Below are 25,285 nucleotides of genomic sequence, written 5' to 3' on the forward strand. Positions count from 1 at the left end.
GCGATTTGAGGGTAGAAATAGGCTGTGAATGAAAGCAATGCCACCCCTAAAGATAGCCAGGGCCAATAAAACGCCTTGCAGATGACAGTGTACCGTTTTCCAGCTGAAACCAGTCTCAGAGATTGTCTTATTTACACTTTCCCCTACAACACATGCTTTTCTCTAGCGTGTATAGGTTGAAGGATTTCATACATTTGACTATAAAAGATTTTATACCATTGAATACAAGTTACATTTTTTGAGTGCAATGAAGATTTTCACCGAGTAGGCTTAAGTTCAATGACAGGTCATGCTGATCCGAATGCGGAATGTTTTGTCTAGTTCTGTTGATAACAGGACTCTGACGCAGGACGGCGGGCATTGTCTGGAGAAGTTGTTTTGGTTGGTCCAGACATCGGGACGCTCTTCTCCGAGATGGTGGAGCCCACGTAGGGGGTTCTCTGGCACGCCCATGGGAGGAGCCGGCACACCAGCTTGCGGAAAAACGTGGGCAGAGAGGAGAAGCAGGAAAACGAGAGAGGAGACTTGACAGAGACTCGAGCGACACTAATTCGGCTAATTCGGCCATATTCGATGGAGTTCACTGAGTTAAATTGTTTAAGAAATTAAATCTGCCCCTGTGTGGAAATGCCGGTCTCTTGTCCATCTTTTCCATCAAGAAACAAGCGCACATTGTTAGGTGAATGCAGGTTGTGTTTGGTTAATGGAGTCAGATAACTAATTCGAACAATTTGGTAAACAATACATTTTAATATTTATCTCCTAACAAGGTCCAATATGCACATCAGTAAGCATTTGTTGTCTTAACTTAGCCCGGAAAGTTTAACGACACCCAAACTAGAGCTTTAATCGCCATATTTTGAATGTCAGTCACAATAATAATGAGATAAACTTACGTTACACCCATCCAGCATGGCCGCCACTACCTGGGTTGCCCGGATGTTGTCATGTGAATAGGAACTATCAGTATTATTATTAAATATATACTAAATAAAATGTACAATGATAATATGGTAATAACGTCATTAATATTGTTACACTAATCATAGGAAATTATCTAGTAGGTAGCACCTGTAGCAAACTGACAATCAATAGTACTATAGTACATTGGAAGCAAACACTTACAGTTTCCTGACACTTATCCTACTTGCACATACTAAGACATTTAGCATTCAAGTAAATCTAAACCAGACATCCTTGATAACTTACCAGATACAAAACAGACATTCGGTCCAGTCTCTTATTTTAATGGCTTGCAGTCACAGGCACCTACGCTGTTTTGAGAAGCCCAGTTTTACCAGAGAGTTACCCCCAAAAATGTGTTCCTTAAAATTGTTATTTGTGCACCCATAAACAACAGCTGTCCATGTTTTTGTGTGTGCGTGTGTGCGTAAATTGCCACTCTTAAAACGCAACTAGACATATAAAACTTCCCTTGCTCTATTCAAACTCGTACTCCTACTCCAGATATTTTGGGTCTACGATGCGCACGCATCCTGTAGTGATTCGGAGATGACGTTAGATGGAAAGGGATCTATTTTTATAATTTATTTTTTCGCGCATGCTCGTGAATAGTTCCCCCACTATTGTTCCACCCGAACGTATTTCGCAACTGCAACTTGACAGCTTCCGTTTCCGTTTCAGCTGTCAACAAACCCACCACGAGTTTTCAGTACAGCAATTCCAATGGTGAGACTGTGATTTTATTTTCTTTACCAACAAATCAAATCGATCACAATTTTGTTGCCGGAATTCATATTCTATACGTCACTGCTTTTTGCATGTTTTTAATCGACTGTTTTTATAGCCGAAGACGCAGAAGAAAGCAAAAGCCCCGGAGAAGGTTGTACATCCGTACAGCCGAAAAGCAGCTTACATGGCCCGGGAAGAAATACGACTCAAAAAGAAAGATCGGTGGGTTTACGATGACCCTGCCTTACCACTTCAGTCCTGCTTTTGCTTTTGTTCGAACCATTTCTATTATCGTTTCTTTCCATACAAATTTCCACTGTGGGCTACAAAACACCGAACTTACCGAATTTCCACTGTGTCTTGAAAACTGTTTTTTTTTGTTGCAGACATAAAATTGAAAAAGCTTCACGTCTGAACAATATAGGTAAGTCATTTGTGATTACTTGTAATCATTGTGTGACGTTTTTTTTTTATAAACAGGTGAGAAGCTGTTGTGGTTTCAAAATGAGTTGGACCCAGAAAAGACCACGTACACCTTGAGGGATGCATGTGACATTATTGAAAGGTGCGAATCAATCTTTTGTGCATTTCGACTGTTTGTTGTTTTCAGTGATTGGCACGTTTCTGAAAAGAGTAAATGGTGAATTGTCTGCATTTATATAGCGCTTTTAAAGTCAACGAAGACCTCCCAAACCGCTTTACAATGTGCTTCACACTTACCCATTCACACACACACACTCGCACACCAATAGGGAGTCAACCATGCAAGACGTCTACCTGCTTAATGGGGGCATTAGGATTCAGTGTCTTGCCCAAGGACACTTCTACGTATAACACGGAGGAGCCGGTAATCGATGGTTACTAGTTACTCCATTTAAAAAGTATTTCTGTTGATTATTTTTAAATCATTCCGAATAATTGTTAATCATTAATAATCAGTTCTCGCCTAAGAAAACTAAGATAGAAAATTGAATTAATCAATTTAATTCCAATTTTTGTTTCGCAAGTGTTATCAAGGTGTTTTTGACGTTGCCCTCTGACTTAACGCATCAACGTGACAGTGATATTAGCTGTCTTGATGTGCTTTGTGTTTGCTTACATTTTGGATTGGCTCACAATACTTGCGCATGCGTGTTCTGTAGGTACTTGCAGAGGTTCGACAGTGAGCTGGAGCAGATCGAGCTGGTGAACGGCATCAAGGGACGAAAGGGTCGTCTCCACAGTGCCAGGGAAGACTTCATCAAGCATACCATCGAGCGAGAGCGGGCGCTCTACCACGGCGCCGGATTCGGTCCGCGCTCGCGAATATACTATCAACTGGAATATGTTTGCTATGATAAGCATTGTAAATATGCCTTGTGTTCACAGAAATTCCCGATTTTATCAACACTAAACATTTGAAAACATTCAGGTGAGTGAATAGCTTCAGGTTGTTAATCGAATGGTGCCAATCAAGTCTTGAAGGCTTCACAAAACAACTCTTGAGGCTGTCATATTAATTTTAAAAGGTTGCTTCTGTTATCTTGGGTCTTAAATATATACATCCATCATCCACACTGCTTATCCTCAGCAGGATCACAGGGGTGCTGGAGCCCATCCCAGCTATCGTCGGGCAGTGGGCAGGGGACACCCTGAACTGGTTGCCAGCCAGTCGCAGGGCACACGGAGACATACAACCATCACTTGCTCATTTACATCCAGGCCAATTAACATGACATGCATGTTTTTGGAATGTGGGAGTGACCGGAAGAAACCATTACCTCAGAACTGTGTCGTACACGCGCTAGCCGCTGTGCTGCCCCAGTTTTGAATTTAATTGTTTTTAAATGCAGTTTAAATGTCACTGCCGGTCTGTTTACACATTTTTATAGCATTATTTGTAAACATTATTTGACTAAACTTGGTACTTTACCAGTGAACCCTGGGTAAGTAAAGCAAACGTTTTGCCTTTTTGTAGGGAGTGGACAGGAGATCTGAAGAAACTCCCTAACATTAAACTGAGGAAGGTTTCCAACGACGACCTGAAAGTCAAGGACAAAAAAGAGGACGCGAATAACACAGAGGAGGACAAGAAAGGGCTGATGGATAACAAAGAAGAAGAAGAAGAAAGAGGAGACGATATTAACGACGATGATGATGATGAAGACGAGGATTTATAGGAAGACCTTTTGACGTCCGACTCCAACTAAACACGACTTTTCTGTTGCCTTTTTAAAGATTTTTAAAACACCAACACTATGTACTCTTTTTCTACACTCAAATTATGACTTTTAGGCCAACCAGACAATTCTAAAAGGGTGTTTTTTTTCCCAATGTTTTGTGGCGTCTGATAAAAAAAAAACAGATTGTAAACAGATTGTCTATTTTAGACCCTGTGCCATGTTGAATGACTGCAATCTGATCCACAAAACCGAACGCTCCAGAAAATACATCACTAAATGATCATGTCTTCAAGTTAAAAATGATAGCGTTCGGTTGGGAGTTGATTTTCCACGCAAGGAAACTAAGAAAACCAAATAACTGAATGAAATTTTGTTTTGAAACTCAGGTGCAGGTCAATAAGAATATGGTTGAACATGTTATGTGTCAATGGATTCATTGCAATCTTGCCGAATCAGAATACACACTAGTTCAACTCCAAAACAGTTTATTTACTAAATTATTGTTATTAATCAGGGGTGGGCAAACTGTGCCCCGCGGGCTCCATAAGGGCCTCTTAAGCCTTATTAACCTAGCGCGCCAAACGAAAATGGTCAAAATATGATATATCGTCAGAGTATTTAGTGTGTTCTTCCTTTTTTTTTGGGGACTTGAGATTTTTGCCCTATTCAGCTTCCCACAGGAAGATGCACTAACTGCAAAAGTCCTCAAGTCGGTCAACCGATCAAATTTGGAGATCACATAACAAACAGCAATTCTGCCTAACTCATGATCCTAGGCAACTTTGCCCTTGAGATAGGCATTTTTTTCGAAAAGTCCTACAATTGACTTGGGCAGTTATGTTTTTTGTTTGAGTAGTACAAAAAATATATATATTTTGGTGCTTGTTGCAAATAACCCCTCATGTAGGTGCCCTCCTCATTTATATTTTGGTCCCTGCCTTTTTTTTTTTAAATCACGTACTGATTTTATCCTATACATCGAATTTCACGCAAAAAATACATTTGGACTTTTTTCATACATACTATTAAATTTAGTGCTTTAAAAAAATGACATTTTTTCACAACAAATTTGATGAAACCGTCTATTTAAATACAATTTCATACAGAATATAGCAATGAAGCAACTTACGAACAAATTCAACTTACAAACGATCGTCCGTTCATAAGTAGGGCAGCGTCTGTATTCCTATTTCTGGAGATGCACTGGTATTTAATGATGACCAGTAAAAATATGACACATGCATGCGTTTTAGACAATCCTTGTGAGGGAATTAAGAAACAGTCGCCCACAGTGAAGCAGTACAAAATCGATCGCGTCTTGCTAGTCAATGAAAAGAAATCCTGCACATCACATGATGCAAAGTTGATCAAGTTGGGCCTGACATTGTATCATTTAGAGGTTACGCGTGTGTTAGTTTTACCACAAACTTGAGGTTAAAAATGTAACAGTGAAATATGTCAGTGTCATGAAATAAAATTAAAAAAAAAGCGCAAGTGTATTTATTCTAAAATATAATTTAAAAAACTGGTGCAAGCTGCATGTGGGCCGTACTCTGCCCACCCCTGCTTCGAATTAATATATCGAGAGTATTTAGTGCAGTTTGAAAAAGTGCAAAAAGGGAATGTCAGAGTCAAAAGAATCGTAGACAATCATTAGTCAGCATTAGCCAGCCTTTCGGGAGCTGAGACCTCCTCTTGTGGTTCACACGGGAGCCTGCCACCTGCAATGCACGAGGTGACCTGCAGGGACACAAAAACGTGAATTGCTTTAGATTAAGTAAACAGTCACTGGGTTGCCCTTAATAAACAATTAACTGTGTTGGGAATACAAACCAAGACTAGAAACAATAATTACGAAGTGTTATACATAAAAATTTAGTGTTTATTGGAGATTTAGGTTTAAAAATATAGCAAAAAAAAAAACACCCTAATTTCGGGTTTACCGCATTACTTCCAGTTCCACAATCTGATTGTCTACAGTTTTCTCACACAACGGCTGTCCAATCCATCTCCATCCATGTTGAAGGATTAATGTCAAAAGTTTCTAAAACAGTTTATATGACGTCTACACCACCTATATTTTTTAATCGATTGGACAGATGTAGGGCGGCACGGCAGCACGACAGTTCTGAGGTCAAATCCAGCTACCAGCCTTCCTGTGAGGAGTTTGCATGTTCTCCCTGTGCTTGCGTTGGTTTCCTCCCGGCACTTCGGTTTCCTCTCGATTCCAAAAACCTGCGTGTCAGAATAATTGGCTGGTCCAAATTGTCCCGAGGTGTGAAAAGCGAGTTAGTTGTCTGTCTCTGTGTGCCCTGAGACTGACTGGCTGGCAACCAGTTCAGGGTGTCCCCTGCCCACTGCCAGAAGATAACTGGGATGGGCTCCAGCACTCCCGTGACCCTAATAAGGATAAACGTTGCGGACGATGGTTGGATGGATTGACAGATGTAAAGTTTATGGTGCAATTTTCACGATCCGGAGAAGGAAATCAAAGCTTCAATAACACATCGTCTGCGGTCACGATTCTTTGGTAGTTTAGCTCGGTGTCATTTTGATGGCACTACATTCACTATGGCAACAATCATTTTCCAAATAATTATTTTTTACAGCTAGGAGGGTATTACAGTTTTCAACCTTCCTACATGTACAGAATATGTATTGTATACATGTCAACCTTTAGAAATGAAAGCGGTAGACAATTAGTCTATATAATAGTTCAAGAAAATAAACAAAAAAAATTGATGGTTTCAAAGCCGAAGTGGCAAACGAAAACCAAAATGGAAATCTAATGCGATCGTTGGAGTGGTTTATTCACACACAAAGACTTAGACAACTAAAACTCTAGTCTGGAGTCAAGATTTTTGTTTGAACTTGAAAAAGTTGTACTTTTTTTCTAATCGGTAAGCATTTATAAGGGGAGAAAAGCGATGGTCTAATGCAGTGGTTGGCAACCACCAGTTCGCAAACCGGGCTGTGGTTCATTTGGTACCAGGCAACAGAGGAAAATAAAAAGTTGCCATTGCTTTTATCGGATTTATATGTGTATACACGCGAAATTTTTGTTCGAGACTTAACAGTAGATGGCGATAATGCCAGGCAAATTCTAGTTAAAACCAGCAATTTCACACCACAGAAAAACGCAGATATATAGCTAGCTGCGCGCTAGTCACCCACTCAGGCACTAAAAGATACAAATAAAAATGCATCAAATTGTTGGAATATAGACACTGCCCGACTTACGAACGATCCGGACGATTGCTCGTAAGTTGAATTTGTTTGTAAGTTGCTTTAGTGCTATATTTTGTATGTTTAAAGTTTATATAAGCATGTTTAAGACTTGTTAACGTAACCTGCATTGTTTTGTACTAAAAAATACACATATCATAAAATAATATGCTCTATTAAGATAAATAAAGTTAAGTTAAATTTACTTTTGGAATATGCGCTTCAAGAGGTCCTCTGTGTTCAAGAGTGGCTAAAAAAAGTGATTCAACCATTTTCTCAACCGCATCAAGCTTTCTTATTCTACTTTCATTTAAAATGAAACAGCTTGACTCTTCTTTACACTTTACACCAACCATATTGAATGGATGCACGAGATATTAAACAATAAAAAAAAGTTCTTCCCATGCTGGAAATTCAGTACAGTATGTTTACACACAAACTAGGAAGAGGAAGCACATTTATTTTTCGAGGTTTATGCTGGGTGACCTCTTACACCACACGCCGGTAGCGGCGGAAAGAAGCACTACGGTAATGTCCTGGACTTGCAAAAAGGTGCACAATACAAAATCTAACTTACAGCAATGTCCGTATATTTTTTGATTGTTCGTATCTACCGTTTTTCGTAAGTCGAATGGTCGTAAATAGGAGAGTGTCTGTATTATGACTTAAAAATGGGTATTTTTTCTGGTCATTTCGTCAATAAAAACAAACAAAACAAAAACATATTCGACTCCCCGGCTTAAACAGCATTATGATTCAATACATTTAAGAAGTGAACTTTTTTCTTTCTTGATTTGCGTTGCGGCTTGAAATTCGGGTGGGATGTGGGGTCCTGCTTTGAATGATTAATAGAAGACGTCTCCAAAGTTATTTTGGGTCTCCAGGCCTTCTGGCTTTAACCTTTTTTGCTTTTCAGGTTATTTGTTTATTTTGTAATATGATGTTTGTATCAAGAAAAATAAATGAAAAAAAAAATCTCCATACTTGAATTCAAGTCCAGCGTGACACAAATTGTCTCCTTCAAACTGGATGGTGTCTGGGGGCCACCGCCGCCTCCAGAGATGCATCCGAGTCCGGAGGTGCGGCCCCCGGGGGCCTGTCAGACTCCGGACGTTTCCCGTTGGCGAGTCGGTTCTTGTCGGGGCAGTTCTGCACCGTGATGATGCGGTTGAAGGCTTTTAGGCGGCGCCACAGCTGCAGGTAGACTTTGCACTGGATGTACATGAAAATGAGGCCTCCGGTAAAGCCAATGGCTACCACGATCAGTTTAGTCCAGAAGGGCCACTCCAGCACGCCTGTAAGGGGGACACGTCGTAGTAACGTTATTTGGCCACTCAGGGGCGCCACCATCACTCGCAGGAGATCATGACGTAGTGGCGAGCTTACCCTGGGGGGTATAGTACTTCAGAAGAGAAATCCGCCAAAATTCCTCTGAAATCAACAGTGTTAATTTCCCTCTCTTCCTTTTTCACGTAGACACAAATGACTTCTACTGGCTGACTACTTTTTTTTAGCATGTATCATGGCCACACAACCTGGATTATCCAAATTCACAAAGGGTCTCAAGCATGGGCGTAACCTGCCCATTTATAGGGGTGCTCAAGCACCCCGAAATTCAACCCAAGCACCCTCAAAAATCTTAGTGTTTTTAAAACTCTCTGTTCCTTAATAAAGGACAAGATAGACTAAGATATGATGAAAAACATGAGATTAAAAAGAAAAGTAAAACAAAACGAATTGGTTCAGTCTATTTGATTCCTACCACCGTATCGTAGTATCCCTGCAGTAGTATTTTCGTAATATTTTCGATTGAATTTTGGTATTTTATCTGTAGTATTACTGTAGTTGTATTTCTGTAGTATTGTTGTTGTCATGATGTTGTGGTATTGCTGTAGTATTACTGTAGCTTTATTTCTGTAGTATTCTTGTAGTATTTCTGCAGTTGTATTTCCATAGTATAATCTTGGCAGTGTATCTAGTATTTTTGTAATATTGCTTTAGTTATATTTTTGTGAAATTTTTGTAGTATTTCTGGAGTTATTTTGAAGTATTTGTAGTATTTCTACTGTAGTATTCTTTCAGTATTTCCATAGTATGATTTTTTTTAGTATATCTGTAGTACTTTTTTAGTATTACTCTAGTTGATTTTTGTAGCATTTCCGATGTAATATTGCTGTAGTAGTATTTTTGTAATAGTATTTTGTTATTGTAGTATTGCTGTAGTAGTATTTTTGTGGTATTTAAACACCATTATTTTGTTTTTCAAGTGAAGGCAAAATATTACAGTTTTAAGCACTAAATGTCGTTGTAATAATTTTTTAGTATTTTTGAAGTAGTTCTGTAGTAGTATTTCTGTGGGACAATGGTTCAAAGTGTGCACCAAAAAACATGTTTTTATTAGTAGTACTTTTTTTCCTTTTATACACGTACAGCCAGACACTGTGGGTGTTCAGCACCCCCACAGCTCTGAGCATAAAATTGCCCGTTTCAAGTTTTGCCTTAGAACAGGGCTCTCTAACGTGGTGCCACTAAAAACATGATTAGCCCACAGACTGGTTCTGAAAATAGCTAACCAGTGATATGTCATTGTGATTTTCTATGAATTTTGATTTCTAACTGGCAAGATGTTTAAGTGGTTGATGGAATCTAGTTTAACCCTACCTTTACAACCTGGAAATAACCGGGTACTAACATATTAACAACATAGTAAAACCATGCAATTGCAATACCTACCATATGTATGTATGTAACATCCTACATGCCCACATTTCTTGTGTAAATATTGTGTAAATTATAACCTTTATCTTCTTTGTTTCTTTATATTGTGTAAATTCTAACCTTATCTTCTTTGTTTTCTTTTATCATCACTGTTAAATGTGAAACTGGATTGCCACGTCCAATTTCGTTGTCACAATATGTTCAACCCATTTTGTAACAATGACAATAAACATTCTACTCAACATTCTATTCTATTCTATTCTATTCTATTCTATTCAAGAATAGCGCGCACATGTGGATAATGCGCACCCCTAATTTTCGATTAAACTCAGTATAGAATTTAATTTTACTATTTCTCAGCTCAAACTAAGCATTGTAAGTGACAACCGTTGAGGCGAGGGTGAAGACTTCCTTAACGGGGTCGCCTCGGTGCCGTCCAACTGTCCCGTCTGGCCCCGCCACCTCGGACGTTTTTTTACACCACAGTCCCACCCGCGGCAGCCCGTCCGTTGTCCTGAGCATAACGGGATTGCGGACCCTCAGAACCAAAACCCAGTCGCCAGGTATGTAATACATTCCCTGCTCCTTTGGCCCAGGGCTAAAAAGTCATTGGTATTCAATGCTGAAATACTATGTCACAGCAGATAAGAATTCCTAGAAATGGCACCGTCGGACAAAGCTACGCCTCGCTTCTGCCCATGAGCCATCGAAAATAACCTTATTACAGATCGCCCACGCAAGTGATTTGGATATTGTTACCAAAAATAGACCGTAGGTGTCTTATGGTTCGAGAGATGTGATTGCATTCAATGTTTTGCAATTCCGGTCAGCGATATCTTCGACTGATAAATCATTGCGCAAATAATATACTAATGCTGTACATCTAAGTGTTTTGACTGTGTATGAGTTGTATAAGAATAATGAGGCAGAAAACCATAGCGTATGCTCAAGTTAGCCGTATTGACCACAACACTGCCGCTGGGGAATACCATTGCGCAAAAATGGGGTCTCACACTCCCTCCGACACGTGTCACCCCAGCCCTTGTTTACAACACACACCCAAACCTTGAGTTCTTTTTTCGCCTCACACTCGAACAAGTACAGTAATCACTAGCTGAAGCCTGAATAACATCGATGTTATCATTCCTCGAAACCAACTCGACCAAAACCCTGTTTGCAAAATCTTCTGTTTTAGGCTGCAAAAGTATAGGCATCAAGGGGGAAAACACGAAGTGAGAGTATATAATAAAAAAGTGTTCACCTTTTGTGCTCTGGTGCCATTTTGTGGCCTGTTTCTTACAACTTCGACAAGGAAGGGGAATTATCAAATGTAAAAGTTCCTTCTTTTCAGCATTTACATGCTTCCATTAGGTGATATTACTCGCAAGTACAATATCAGCTTCCACTGCTACGCAGACGACACTCAACTATATCTTCCGTTGGAGGAATCTCCCACACTAAACTGTGGAAATTTGGAGGCCTGCCTCATTGAGATAAAAGAGTGGATGCCACTCAATTTCTTGCGTCTTAACTCTGAAAAGACCGAAATGTTAGTCATTGGTCCATCTAAATGCCGTGACTTATTCTCAAAAACTGCTGTGAACATTGACAAATGTCACATCACACAGAGTGACTCAGTTAAAAATTTAGGTGTCATATTTGACCCTGATCTATCCTTTGAAACACATGTAAAGAAAATTACTAGAACCGCTTTTTTCCATCTTCGTAACATTGCTAAAATCCGTTCCATACTGTCTCAGTCGGATGCAGAAATTATAATTCATGCGTTTGTTACCTCCCGTCTCGATTACTGTAATGCACTACTCCCTGGTCTCCCGAAGTCTAGAATCAAGTCTCTTCAGCTGGTACAAAATGCCGCAGCGAGACTTTTAACTAGGACAAAAAAGTCCGATCACATAACACCGATTTTGGCTAACCTGCATTGGCTCCCAGTTAGCCTTAGATGTGATTTCAAGGTTCTCTTAGTATTATACAAAATCATATATGGACTTGCTCCCTCTTATCTTTCAGATCTGATTTCCCCCTATGTCCTGGTCCGATGCCTACGATCTGAGAGTGCCGGTCTTCTGGTGATCCCAAGAGCAAAGAAGTGTTCTGCTGGTTAGAGAGCGTTCTCCATCTGGGCACCGGTGCTGTGGAATGCTCTTCCCCCTGAGATCCGATCTGCAACCTCAGTGGAAATGTTTAAATCTAAGCTTAAAACTCTACTCTACTTCTACTCCATAGCATATGAATAACCTACTCTTCTCGTCGGCTGAAAAAAGGTCTGTGTAATATAGTGTAATAATCTGTGAAGCCCTTTGAGACTCTTCGTGATTTAGGGCTATACAAATAAAAATGACTTGACTTGACTCCAATTCTTTAGCTGGTAAGTGGCCATGATACATGTTGTCTGGTATAGTATTATTTAGTACTGGCTATTAGTATTGTCAGGGACTAAAACATCACTGGATACGTTTCATAAGATAGTTTGGATACAAATACACTTCTATGAAATTACACTAACATTCCTTGTACCTACAACAAGCCATAGGACAGTAGTGCATCATTGATTGATATAATATAACAAAAAGTGCCATTTTTTTGTCTTGCTAAAGTTTCCGGGTAAAGTAATATTATGATAGTTGTAATGTTCTGAGGGGGGTATTATTAAATCAACAACATTTATTGTTGTTTTTGTTTGCCGAGCAACATTTATTTTTGTAACATTATCTTGCACATAACATAGCCATAGCCGGCAAAATAGCACTTTTTGCCCATCTCCGGGAATGTGTGTTTATCATTATCTCATTATATTGCGACACAAACCAATCATGTTGATCTCAAGAGGGCAATAAACTGTTTTGTGTTGTATTAACACTGATCAAAATCGTCTTTTGCTTCATTAATCCTTTCATACAAGTGCATTCTGTGAAGTGTGTAAATGGTGAGGCAGTCAGATTTACAAATATAAAAACCTATATCTTATTCATTATTTGATTGGCTGAGCAAGAAAAAGCAATATAGAAATTGGAGCATAGAAAAAACCTGCTTTGTCTTAATTTATACATTTTGAATAAAAGCATCAATAGATAGGTAAACCTTGATTGTGAGAAAACCAGTCCATGCAACCGGAAAATAATTACTGGATGGCTTGACTTGCTGTTAGCATGCTAATAATAACACTGATTCTATTGTTTGGGACTGAGGTGTACATCACCATCACCCTCTGCCATAAGGCAAGATAATTGCATGCCTCACTCAGCATCTTTAGACGCTCAGCACAGTAATATATCACTTACTAATTGTATTAGACAAATTTTATAAAATAATGAGAAAATTCAGCCATTCGGAAAAAGGAAATCAAAACATTTTAAAGTAAAATGAGAAAGAACTTTTAATGATGAATAAACGTACCCATTTAACACATTTGTAATATGTTTTAATGAATGTGCTTCACCTGCCTCCCCCTTACTGCACGTCGCTGCTTCATAACTGCATTTTACATGCATACAAATATGTCGCATGTGTAATATGACAATAACCTCATCATAATGTTGTCAACAAAATTTTGCCGTTTTCTTCATCAATAAAAAAATTGTTTTTATACATTTTAAATGCAAGTCACATTTTGTCTGAGGCTTACAATATGTGTGTTATAGATAGATAGATAGATAGATAGATAGATAGATAGATAGATAGATAGATAGATAGATAGATAGATAGATAGATAGATAGATAGATAGATAGATAGATAGATAGATAGATAGATAGATACTTTGTTCATCCCCGAAGGGAAATTCACATTTCCAGCAGCATCCCTGAGCTGAGAACAATCGAGAACAATCGAAAATAACACGGGAGCTGCTGGAGTGGCTGCCATTCGTGACGGCGCCGGAAGAAAAGATTCAATTTGAATCATGTACAAACAAACAATTGAATCATGTACAAACAAACAAAATCTTCATGTTTCAATAAGTGGAGTGTTAATAAAATGGGGGGAAAATAATTTCTGATACTGATATAACCAGGTAAAACTAATTTTAAGTTACCTGTCCAAATGAATGTTGTGCCATCTCACCTTTCCCACTAATATAGTCCAAAGAGATTCAAATGTGTTTTCCTGACTTTTTGAGGACAAGAACGACAGACAACACACATCAGAGGTACTGACCGTTTTTGCCCAGTTTGATCTCCTCAGAGGTTCTCTTGACCAGGATGTAAACGGACCAAAGCATGCACACTATGGCTATGAGATGGAACAAGACCGAGCAGTAGATCTTCCTCCTCTCGCTCTTGGACATGTGCAACTTCTCCCACTGGGTAAGGAAATATTGCAAACAATTCATTTAGGTGGGTGTGTATTTACAGTAGTCACTGTTGGGGAACTCATGGGGGGGAAACGAGGAAATAATAAGGATAAGAAAGAATAAATAAGTGAATAAATTTTCAGGTAAAAAAACCATGGATAATATGTAGGGAAATACAAAATGTAGAGCTGGTGTCTAAACTATGTTACCCGCTGTCCTTGGCATCTGGTACAAATGCATAAGTTTAATACGCTGTGGAGATTAACAGGGACAGTGTGTCTCATTTGATCACTTCATGTTGCTGTATTGTGTCGTGCAACCTAAAACGAGTGCCTAGAGCACCAGACAAATCTAAACTATCGAGACTCAAAGTGACCAAAAAGCACAATTTTTCTTTTAATAATTTTGCCAGCTCCCTTTAGGTGAGGTTCATGTTATGTAAAATAAATACAAATTTCTAGACCTACAGTATTCTTAAAAATGCGCATTTGTCTGAAATTAATCTATTTTTGCTTAATATATTAGTTAATATTGTTTTCTTTTTAATAAATGATGTTTTTTTACACTAGGACGCACTAAATAATACACTGTCCCTTTGATATAAACACAAAACAGCAGTTTAAAATGAAAAAAGTAACAATTGTTTTTATAACTAAGCCAATAACACATTTTTTCAGACCTGTATCAATAGTCAAATTTTGAGAAGTCATCGATACCGATACCATATATCAATACCAATATTTCTTCATTTAGCTTACATTGGAAAGAAATGATTTGCATTTATTGTCAATCTACGGTTCCTTTAATTTCAGGTTCCTGGTTAAATGACTGATGCTGGTATCGGCTACAATCGTGAATATCGATATTTTTTATACTAAAAATGGCGCTATTGGCACCAATACTGATGCCCAATGTTTATACTCATGCAACTCTATCCTTTACATTCTTTAGAATTAACCATCTGCTCTGTGTTACAGTGAAAGTTGTGAAAATATTGTTTAAAGCACATAAAGCACAAGGTCAAGGCCCGCGGGCCACACCCAGCCCCCGAAAGGGTTTTTTTCGGCCCCTGAGATGATCTTGATTCATTATTGTATCATGCACCAGAAATAATTTTGTAATTGTTTTTACTGTAATTCCACTTGCACTTTATTTTATTGTAGTTTAGTGAATGATATAAACTTGCTATTATTTTATTCTTTTAAGTGATTTTAGGTTTCTTTTATTAAAATATAAAATATAGGCTACTGGTGTTGCATGACTAATACCTGCTTCTTTCATTTAATGTTCATGAAATGGGGATTTTTATAAATAAGGAAATTGTGTCTTTTGTGCCTTTTGAAAATTAATTAAAATTAAGAAACTATTGCTTTATTTATCTGATCATATTGGAACATATGTGTTAGCTTTTCAGTAAGTTCAATTAGGTTCACTAGACTCGGGGATGAGTGGTTAGCGTGTTCGCAGGTTAGTTGGCCAGTTCAAATTGTCCCTTTGTGTGAGTGGGTTGTCTGTCTCTGTGTGCCCTGCGACTGGCTGACAACCAATTAAGGGTTTCCCCTGCCCACTGCCCGAAGATGGCTGGGATGAGCTCCAGAACCCCCGCAACCTCACTGAAGATAAGCGGGGCAGATAATTGATAGACTTCACGCGTCGTTTTAAAATTTCACAATTCATTGAGTCCCGCCCTCGGCTTATAGCTCAAATTTCATACGGCCCTTCTATCAATTCCATTTTAACACCCCTGATATAATGTTTTCCCAAGTTAGGGGCTTTGTAAATGGTTAGTTTGTGACAGATTGTTTGGGAATGTAAAGATTTTACATCTGTTGGCGGGTTTCAGTGTTTCAACCATCCCCGAAAAAGGCCCTCTGAGTAAAAAGTTTGGACACCCTTGATATTTAAGATATTTAAACACTTCTTGGATCACGATTTAACATTTTACTTCACTGTATCTACCTTGCGCAGAGGCTTGAGTTTGGTCTCCATGATGAAATCAAACTTGCAGAGCTCGCAGCAGCGCGTGTCTGACGACTTGATCCACTGGTAGAGGCAAGCGTGGTGCACGAAGCTCAGGCTGCCCGTGCAGTGGCACGGCATGATGAGCGGGCATTCCTCGTCGCCCTCGCAGTGGCAGATCCTGCACATAAGAACGCACATGTATGTGCAAAAGAAATCCCTTTGAGATTTCCTCCTTTGCACAGATTGGGATGGGGTAGAGCTTAAGTCGTCCCCGTTCAAAGCGGGCAGCGTGTCGCCGCACGCACCTGCACACCTCCATCTCTGAGTCGTCGGAGCATACGCGAGGAGGCCCTCCGTTGCCGCTGCAGCATTTCTGTGGCGTGGGCACGGACAAGTCCCCGCAACCCATCCCTTTCTCCTGATACTTTTTAGTGATGAGCTCCTCCTCTGATGAGCTGTTGACCAGGCTGGCTTCCTTGTCTGCACTGGGCAGGCTTTCCCTGAGGGAACTGTGCCCGCTGCTGCTGCCGCCACGTCGGTTTTTCACTCCTTCGTCTACCACCAGGGGTCGGTCGTCCTTACCCTCGTCGGAGCCCACCGACTGCAGCTCCATCACCTCCGTTGCATCCTCGCCGCTTTTGCTGCGGCTTCGGTGCCGAGCCCGCCTGGACTTTTCTTCGGTCCAGCTCCTGTTCACGGGTTTCTCATCTTCTGAGGTGGAGTCAAGGCAGCGGAGGCGTGGCGGGAGCTCCCTTCGTGCCCTCGGTAGACCCTCCGGTCGGTTTTGGCTCTGGTTCGGGTCTTTGGCTTGCACGCAGTCCAAAGGGCCGAAGGCGTTCCTCTTGCGGCGGTGGCGACGTTTCACCTGCTTTTTGGGGGCCGGGCCCGAGGGGCCTCGGACGGCGGCGCCGGGTATGGTCATGGAGGCGGGGCAGCGGCTCTTCTTGTCTCCACGGGTTGGCAATTCGGACACATCCTCTTCAACGCGGGTCAGCTGGACAACACTAAAAACATGCACGCACACACACGAGATGGATGCTGAGATGAGATGATGTTTCAATGAGGTGGAAAATGACAAACTTCAGACAAAACTTTGATGATTTAGCTTGCACTTCTTACAGTCATTTGTGATTTAATAACAATGTTTTCAATTTCAAAAGGGTACATGTTAATGCACTACTTGACTACTATGTGTTGTGATTCTGGTGGCAACACAAACCGTGTTTGATAGTTGTATCGGCACAGGATATTTGAGAGTTGGAGATGGAAATGACATAAGAACAATGGACAATGTTTCAAATGAATAAGCAAGCTGATGTTATATTAGTCTCTGTTCCAGATGGATAAAGAATACACACGCGTGTGTATATTTATCATCTGTTTACGAAAACAAAACAGACAACCACAAATATATGCTACCAAACAATGCATTGCATCAGCAGATAAGCGATTCATTGCAATTGAGAGAACTTCAGCAATTTGTGTAACAGGTAACCTAGAATAACCTAAAGGAAAGCTGTGTAATATTTGACCAGCAGATGTCGCTATACTTTGTAGTGCATACGAACTACGGAGACTCCAAGTAATCAAACATGATTGTCTGCCATTTTGATGCTAAGGGTAGACACCCCTCCCCCCCACAAACAAAAGGCTAACAGAAAAATGATAAGAAAATAGTGCGGTTTGGTCATTTTGAGTCTCCGTAGTTTGTAATCTTCCTTGTGCTTTGTAGCACTCGTTTTTGGTTGCACAACACAATTCAGCAAGAGTTAGTGGTCAAATATTACACAGTTTTACAAGTAGTAACCCCTACATCAACACAATGAGACATGCACAAACACAGATTCAACACTTCAGTTCTTCAGTGTCACGTATGTATGTTTAGTTTTACCAAGTCAGTAAATGCTTTACCTGCAAATATCCTGAGCAGACGGGGTGACGGATGTTTTGGAGACGCTGGTTTGTCCTGCTGTGGAGTTGCTCGTCTGGAAGCAATCACATGCAACGACATTTTAGGGCGAGCGTGGCACGACTTTCAAAGTATTTCTAATGCTCTCATCAAACGTTGCTGTTTTGTTTTCTCTTAGTTAAACCCCACGCTAGGTCAATAACCCCGCACGGTTACCTTGGAGATGTTGCTGGATCGACTGCCTGAGCGACCGGGGGCCTTGACCTGAGGGCCCTGAAGCGGAAATAGAGAAGAGGAGCAGACAGGAAATCATTAAGAGGGGATGCTGCTTTTAGTATAAATGATTCGTGATGAAGCAGCAAGATGGACTGGTTCAACACCTCAATCTACAATACACTCCTGAAGAAAAATCAGCATGTGGAGCCTTGGCGTACCTCAGGTGTTATTTTATAAATAACCAATTTTTTTGATGAAGATGTTTAAAGTTGCTCTACAAACAATACAATTAAAATAAAGTTAAAATCCTGCATCTATTTATATGATTCTAATTATTATCTTCTTATTTTACTTAGCAGTATTAGTGGTAGAAGTATTAGTTTTGAACATTGTAAAACATTTTTGTTCCACTGGCAGATAATCTTTGCTCATTTTAAGTTTTATATTCGTTATGACGTTTTAATCAAATGATTAAAAAAAACAAACTTTAATTAAATTTGATTTGGTTTTTCAAAATGACACATCTAAATTGTCATGATTAGTGATTTGACTCAGGTGTGCCCGCTCATTTGGAGCCAAGCGCCGCGGGTTCTGATTGGCTCCCTCTCACTATTTGAACTCAGTCCGGTCAATCCCCTGTTGTCAGTCTGTCTGCGAACTTCATTTAACTCTAGGCAAGCCTTTTTCGACCCTGACTCCCACCTGTTTTTTTCTCCCGTCTGTCCCCCGGCTTCAACCCGTTTTTGATCCTGACCACGTCTACTCTACTTTCCTGGCTTACGACTCGCTTACGACCTTGACCACGTTTTTGCTCTCCTGTCCCTGCTACAGACCCGTTTTCTGTTCCCCACACCGCCATCGCTCACTACGGAAGATCCACTTCCGCGTTCAGAGCGACCTGCTTCCCGCGTCCAGCAATCACCGGATCGTGGGTGCAACCCTTTCTCCTTCCTCCAATAAAACTTGTGAGAAACGCAACGCAAGTGGGTCCTGTCTCCGTTCTGGTCCTGACATAAATAGGTTTATTCATCAGCTTTACAATGATCAGTATTGTTTTGGGGTTTTAAGGAGTTGTTTTTTACTACTGTATAATGACAAATAATGAAAATTAAAATCGAAAATATTTCTTTAAGTAATTAGACCAAAAAATGTCTAAAATTAAAAGGTCAATCTAACTCTTTGAACACAGCCTGGGATCACTTTCTAAATGTTATTTTTTAAACACGTGGACAGTTCACATGGGGGACCTCATGTGTACCTAATACCTTATAAAAATATGTGTATCCGTCTGATGTTTGGTAATTATTACAGTATCAATACAAGCTCATACTTGCTGTTAATGAGGGAAAAATATCTGATCGTTTTAAGATTTTAGAGCAATTTGGTGGAGGTTTCATTTAGCAAACTAATTAAATTAACAAGGTATTAAACCACCCGAGAATAGGCAATTTAGCATCTACATATTACATTTAACATTCAAATGAGCTTTAAAAAAAATAAATCAATGACATTGAAATTTCTTCAGAGTCAAAAGCAGGGCTCAACCCATACACACACAAACGTAAATTGTGTGCACATTACAATGCAGTGAAACCAAATAAAAGGCACACAGACAAGAGTGCCTCATCTAAGCTGATCAAGGGATTTTCTGCTTGCCTGATTTGCTATTAGTGGCTCCGTGCCTGTGTGTGTGCATGCATGTGGAACCGCACTTGGTGATCATCATCAAGATTTCAAAAAATGTTTCAAAATGCACAATTTAATGAAGGTAAAACATGACAACTGGTGAAGAGAAAATAAGGAAAACGATCTCGGCTTCAGCATTTAGCTTTAGTTTATCTACTGATAGACTTAATAGGCAAAGTAAACAGTTGTCTGCAAGGGAATTGTTCAACTCAAACTCAACCAAAAAGCATGATATTTCAGGCAATCAGTAAAGCCAGTGACTTTTAATAATAAAGAGAATATATTGTTATCCCAAAAATATGAAGTGATACATTTTGTATTTTAAGTGGGGGGTTAAAAATTGTAATCAATAAAAAGAGGTAAGAATTATTTGCTCTATTTTTTTAAACGAAATAAATATAGTGGACATGCAAAAAAGGGAAACATTTACCGACACCTTTGATGAATATGTGAATTAGCAATTTACTCTAAAACACAGCCCCCATCTGACTTCATTTAAAGAGTGTCCAATTAACTCTAGATAAGGTTAGAATTTTTTAGCAGGCTTTTTAGTAATTCTAAGTGCATTTGAGTTGGAAAATACAAAATCTTTTTCATCATTTTAAATGATCTCCTGATTAATTGCCTACTTCCTAAAGATAGTTAACACCTCAAACTATTTGAAACAATGTTTACCAAGTTATGCTTATAAGAAAGCCACCCAATTTAATGAAGCCACATCATCCATATATTACTTCCACTTTTGCTAAATAAAATTTAGCTATTCCAAATGCATTGCAACAATGATAAAATGAGCAATTAGCCACACTGTAAAGCCTACCTTGCCACTGTGTCAACTCCTTCTTGGCTGTGGTGCAGGTTGAAGACAGCTGAGTGCAACATGTGCATGCGACTTGGGTAAGGTGTGGTTGAGGGATTAAGCAGAGTGGCGTGAGGGCTATACTGAATATATTTAGATATGTTGGGGATTCACAAAAGAATACTTTTGGAGACTGAAGTAATCATGATGGACACTTAACGGTATTATTTATTGCAATTGTGGTGAAGATGGGTTTTATTCTAAAAACAAAATATCTGCTAGCCACTGTGTTGACATCTTGACTGTCAATGTTACAAGAGTCAACAGAATAATCAACAATCATATTAATGTACCAGTAATAAAGATTCATTTCAAAAAACAGCATTTTGTAATGCTTATAATCACCTTGTATTAACTATTCATGTTAAGAAAAATCATACGGGTGCCCTGCCCATCCCTTAGGACACGTCTAAACATCCCACTATCCTTTCACAATACCTCTCCACTCATTCCTATCACCAACAAGAGCTCTAGCTTCCACTATATCTAGACCTCTTTCCTGCAGTGCACTCATATCACCATCCACCCACGTCAATCAAGGCCTTCCTCTTGGTCTCCTTCCATTTACTTCTGCATGATGCGGCAGGGGTAAACCAGTGAAAGCTGTCAGGCCCTGCGGTTGAACAGAAGAGTGTGTTGTGTCACCCTAACCCGGGTAACACGGCAACTTTCTTGTGTCCCGTTTCATCTGGAGGGACGAAAGCGTGACCAACTTGGGTGCCGAGGTGCTTAACTTGTTTGGGTGTTTGGGCATTTGGGTTGGCCATGGTCCAAAAATTTTTGTGTTTTTTGCTACTTTTTCCCTTTTTATTTTCTTTGTTTTTGTATGGGTTTGTCTTGCTGTCGGTCACCCCTCTCAAGGGATATGACCAGGGTAGATAGATAGATAGACGAAAAATAACAAGAAGTTTGTTCCCCGGGGCAACAATAAGCCTTTAAAAAAATACTATGTAAAAATACATATATAAATATATTTTTATTTCTCCACTCTTATTCTTTAAAAGTATTTTTCTGTTAATATCATTAAACTATTTTTTATTGTTCTGATGTACTTACAATGTCTGCCAGTCTCCAACCATATTTGCTTATTTATCCAGACATTCTTAGTTATTTGTATTTTTTTATTTTTTAGTGTTTTATTACTATCCTGGAATGTCAGGCCTAATTTCGTTGTGTACAATGTTTACTACGTTGTTATCAATGACAATAAAGACAATTCTAATTTTTCTATTTCTTCTTAATGAAAAGTAGGGAGGAGCAATAACAGGTTCCCCTGACACTACTGTAACTTTCAATACTATTACTAATATACCACAACTGATAACTAGTTGCTCATCTGCACCAATTCTAAAAAAAAAACCTATTCACTTTTTTGTGTCGATTGCAAATAACTGGCGTTTTACCAGTATCCCTAAAAATGACATCCTTAGATAAAATACATGTTTTAACCCTTTTTATTTTTCAATAATTAAAAAAAGATGGTATGGATTTATTTGCAATATCGATGTTTTAGCCTAATTTTACATACATTTATGAATAGTGAACATTTCCCAATTCTATTTCTTACCAATGGAACAGGGTGCCATAAAATAGTGGACCACAGGGTACAGTAAAATGTTTTGCTACCTTCTGAACCCTGCCACTTTTCAAGCATACTAAAACCCATATTTTCGTAAAATATCGCTTTATAACTCAATTTCTTTGACATATTTTGACCAGGGACAGTCGATTTTGACATTACAAAAAAAACTTAGTAACATAACTGTAATCCCTCATCGTTTCTGCAGTGTTCGCATCCCAGTTCATGTCTAAATCTGGATTCCCTTTTCTCGCGCTCTAGGAAAGCGCGCACGTTGGATGAGTGTGTGTGAGTGATGTAACCGTGTCCATATATAGCAGTGCATTAAGAAAAGAGAACAAATCCAGACAAGAGTGATAAAAGCTTGCTTTGAGTGGCAAAAAAAGCAAATGTGTACGAACCTTTGAGAATGCTTGTTTTATTTGGTAAAAATATGAGCTGTTTATTTTAAATATAACAAGTAGAATATACATTTTGATTATTATTTTATCATGTATAGGAGTTTCTCAAAAAATTAAATATTGCGGTCAAATTCTTTATTTTTTGGAATACAATTAGAAACCCAAAAAGTCAAATATTCTGGATTCATTACAAATCAACTGAAATATTGCAAGCCTTTTATAATTCATGCGTTTGTTACCTCCCGTTTCGATTACTGTAATGCACTACTCTCTGGTCTCCCGAAGTCCAAAATTAAGAGCCTTCAGCTGGTACAAAATTCTGCAGCGAGGCTTTTAACTAAGACAAGAAGGTTTGATCACATTACCCCGATTTTAGCTAACCTGCATTGGCTCCCCGTTAGCTGTGGAACGCTCTTCCCCCTGAGATTTGACCTGCAACCTCGGTGGAACTGTTTAAATCTAGGCCTAAAACACACTTCTATTCTATAGCATATGAATAACCTATATTTTATGTTGACAATAGCTGTGTATTATTTGCCCTCATATAAGTTTTAGATCAGGGGATGGTGTCAAAATAGTCTGTGGTTTGCAATAATCTGTCGTCTGTGCAGCCCTTTGAGACTCTCCAGCACCCCCCACAACCCAAATTCCTCCTACCTAATGTGTTCCGCCACAAACAGCGTTCCTAAAAGTAAGACAAAAGCAGATAGGTGCAGTGGAAAATAAAGCACAAGAGCTCTTGAAACTCAGTTCGGCATTGTTAACACATACTCAATCGTAAAAAAAAAAATACCTTTCAGCTTTTTAAGGACACCCCCACCTTGAAAATAATAAAAGACTTGCAACATTTCAGTGGATTTGTGATGATTTTAGAAAGTCTGACATCTTTGTTTTCTGAATTGCATTACGAAAATAAAACACTTTATCACAATATGTTTTTGATACATTTCTGTAATTTAAGACGATATAGGACTATTATTTTTTTTCTTTTAAAGATAACCTGAAAAAAGCAACGTTATGATGGTAAATTTAAGATCTCTTATGTTCTAAAGTAAAAAGTAAATGAATTACTGTACTTTCCAGACTATAAGGCATACATTAAAACCAAAGATTTGCCATGGATTTGAATGTGCGCCTTATAATCCGGAGTGCTTCATAGACCAGAAATACAGTTAATTAAATAAAGAATGCTTAATTGAAATGAAATGCATCTCCATACGTTAACCATTGAGTAAATCAAGTAATGGGTATTTCAGTCACGAAACCACATTTCCCAATATTTATGTTCCATGAAATAAGACGTTTTTTTTTTTTTAATTTTCAGGTTTTTTTTAATTTTCTTTTTTTTTTTAAATGCAAGTGCTGTTCTTACTGCAGTTTTATTTTTTATTAAGGAGGCTATTGAGTGTGCGCCTTATAATCTGGAAAATAGTTTATTGAAAAATCCTTGTCTGGGGGAAAATGCTAACTAAAGTAGATGAACACATATGAATAAAATTATAAAAGTGGGGTTTAATTTCAATTTGCTCATGTGCCGTGCAGTACTTTGCATACTTGGCGAAATTTTACTAGATTCTCAAAACAAATTGATTGAACTACCGCAGTTTTTTAAATTTCACTTTGTATTTGAGGACAAAAAATGTGCATGGTTTTAGATGCCGATCCACATTCTGAAGAAGTGCATCAGTACCTTACCTCGTTCTTGTCTTTAGGCCGAGGGACGCTCTTGCCGTTCTCCCGGACTGGGACCACTGTGGTAGAGTGTACGGGCATGCTGGCGGTTTCCAGGCAACACACACTCACACACAAAGACACACGCACTCTCAAACACACACCAACGTTGACGTCACTCTCGCGGAATCCCCGCACCTTGCCCTCCTCCGATGGACGTCCATCCCACTATAAGGAGACGAGGCGGCTTTGTCCAGATCCGGAGGGTGGAATAATTTTACAAAGATGGCAGCGGGGATAGTTGGGGGTGTGGTTGTCATGGCGACTGGGAAACTACTCGGCAGCTCTCCCCCCGCCTTGCTGACCGAACGAGAGAGAGAGATAGGGAGGCAGTAAACAAAAAAGGAGGTGTGTGTTGGCGTGCTGGATTGTGCCATGCATGCGGGTAATAATAAGCATACGCTCCGCGGGGGGATTAAGGTTTTAGACTTACCTCAGTCTGCCCCTCACCCCTTATCGCAGAGGTAATGGGATTACACGACTAAAACACATACAACAAATGCAGCGGAGTCGTTCTTACCTGTAGATACTTATAGTGGCCAAATTATAAAGACTACCCATTGTGTGTTGGACTTTCACCTCAAGATACGAAAAGCCACGCATAGTCAAGTTATGTTTATTTGTATAGGCCTTAATCACAAAGAGTCTGAAAGGGCCGCACAGACATCTGTGTATTATTTGTTATTGCAACACCCATTGCAGCCTGGTCATCCTGGAAGGGGGATTATCTCATGTGCGGTACCTTCTCAAGGTTTTTTCATTGACCTCATGTTGAGGTTTTTGAGTTTTCCCTTGCCCTCATGTAGGTTTTAGATCAGGGGATGGTGTAATAATA

General features: G+C 39.3%; 2 protein-coding genes across 4 annotated transcripts; one reads left to right on the forward strand and one right to left on the reverse strand.

Annotated features, from left to right (window-relative positions):
* The first annotated feature begins 1,568 nt into the window (after positions 1–1,568).
* tma16 (translation machinery associated 16 homolog) lies at positions 1,569–3,921 on the forward strand. The gene is made up of 7 exons (XM_088342039.1): positions 1,569–1,689; positions 1,808–1,914; positions 2,079–2,116; positions 2,173–2,257; positions 2,835–2,983; positions 3,061–3,103; positions 3,650–3,921. Exons 1-7 carry the CDS (start codon positions 1,687–1,689, stop codon positions 3,849–3,851), a joined length of 627 nt encoding a protein of 208 aa, XP_088198165.1. The 5' UTR covers positions 1,569–1,686; the 3' UTR covers positions 3,852–3,921.
* A 283-nt stretch (positions 3,922–4,204) lies between these two features.
* Positions 4,205–25,268, reverse strand: marchf1 (membrane-associated ring finger (C3HC4) 1). 3 transcript variants are annotated; one of them, XM_088342036.1, is made up of 9 exons: positions 24,415–25,268; positions 18,195–18,251; positions 17,981–18,054; positions 16,375–17,073; positions 16,067–16,247; positions 13,972–14,116; positions 8,466–8,510; positions 8,064–8,374; positions 4,205–5,594 (listed from the first exon to the last, which is right to left on the reverse strand). In XM_088342036.1, the coding sequence occupies exons 1-8, from the start codon at positions 24,490–24,492 to the stop codon at positions 8,100–8,102; spliced, it is 1,554 nt and encodes a 517-aa protein (XP_088198162.1). In that variant the 5' UTR covers positions 24,493–25,268; the 3' UTR covers positions 4,205–5,594; positions 8,064–8,099. The 3 variants fall into 3 exon arrangements, with proteins under 3 accessions (XP_088198162.1, XP_088198164.1, XP_088198163.1); XM_088342038.1 differs by lacking the exon at positions 24,415–25,268 and adding an exon at positions 20,701–20,916; XM_088342037.1 differs by lacking the exon at positions 8,466–8,510 and having other exon boundaries at positions 24,415–25,266.
* Between the last annotated feature and the right edge of the window lie 17 nt (positions 25,269–25,285).

Source organism: Urocampus carinirostris, chromosome 8 (assembly GCF_059441175.1).
Source record: "Urocampus carinirostris isolate Australia breed hairy pipefish chromosome 8, RoL_Ucar_1.0, whole genome shotgun sequence".
Taxonomy (NCBI): Eukaryota; Metazoa; Chordata; class Actinopteri; order Syngnathiformes; family Syngnathidae; genus Urocampus; species Urocampus carinirostris.

Excerpts from the sequence above, each read along its gene's own strand:
- marchf1 (XM_088342036.1), bottom strand. The coding sequence starts at position 24,492 with ATGCCCGTACACTCTACCACAGTGGTCCCAGTCCGGGAGAACGGCAAG. Across the intron at positions 17,074-17,980 it reads TCTGCTCAGGATATTTGCAG|TGTTGTCCAGCTGACCCGCG; the intron begins GTAAAGCATTTA and ends GCATGTTTTTAG. Across the intron at positions 16,248-16,374 it reads TCAGAGATGGAGGTGTGCAG|GATCTGCCACTGCGAGGGCG; the intron begins GTGCGTGCGGCG and ends TCTTATGTGCAG.
- tma16 (XM_088342039.1), top strand. Across the intron at positions 2,117-2,172 it reads TTCACGTCTGAACAATATAG|GTGAGAAGCTGTTGTGGTTT; the intron begins GTAAGTCATTTG and ends TTTTATAAACAG. Across the intron at positions 2,258-2,834 it reads GCATGTGACATTATTGAAAG|GTACTTGCAGAGGTTCGACA; the intron begins GTGCGAATCAAT and ends CGTGTTCTGTAG.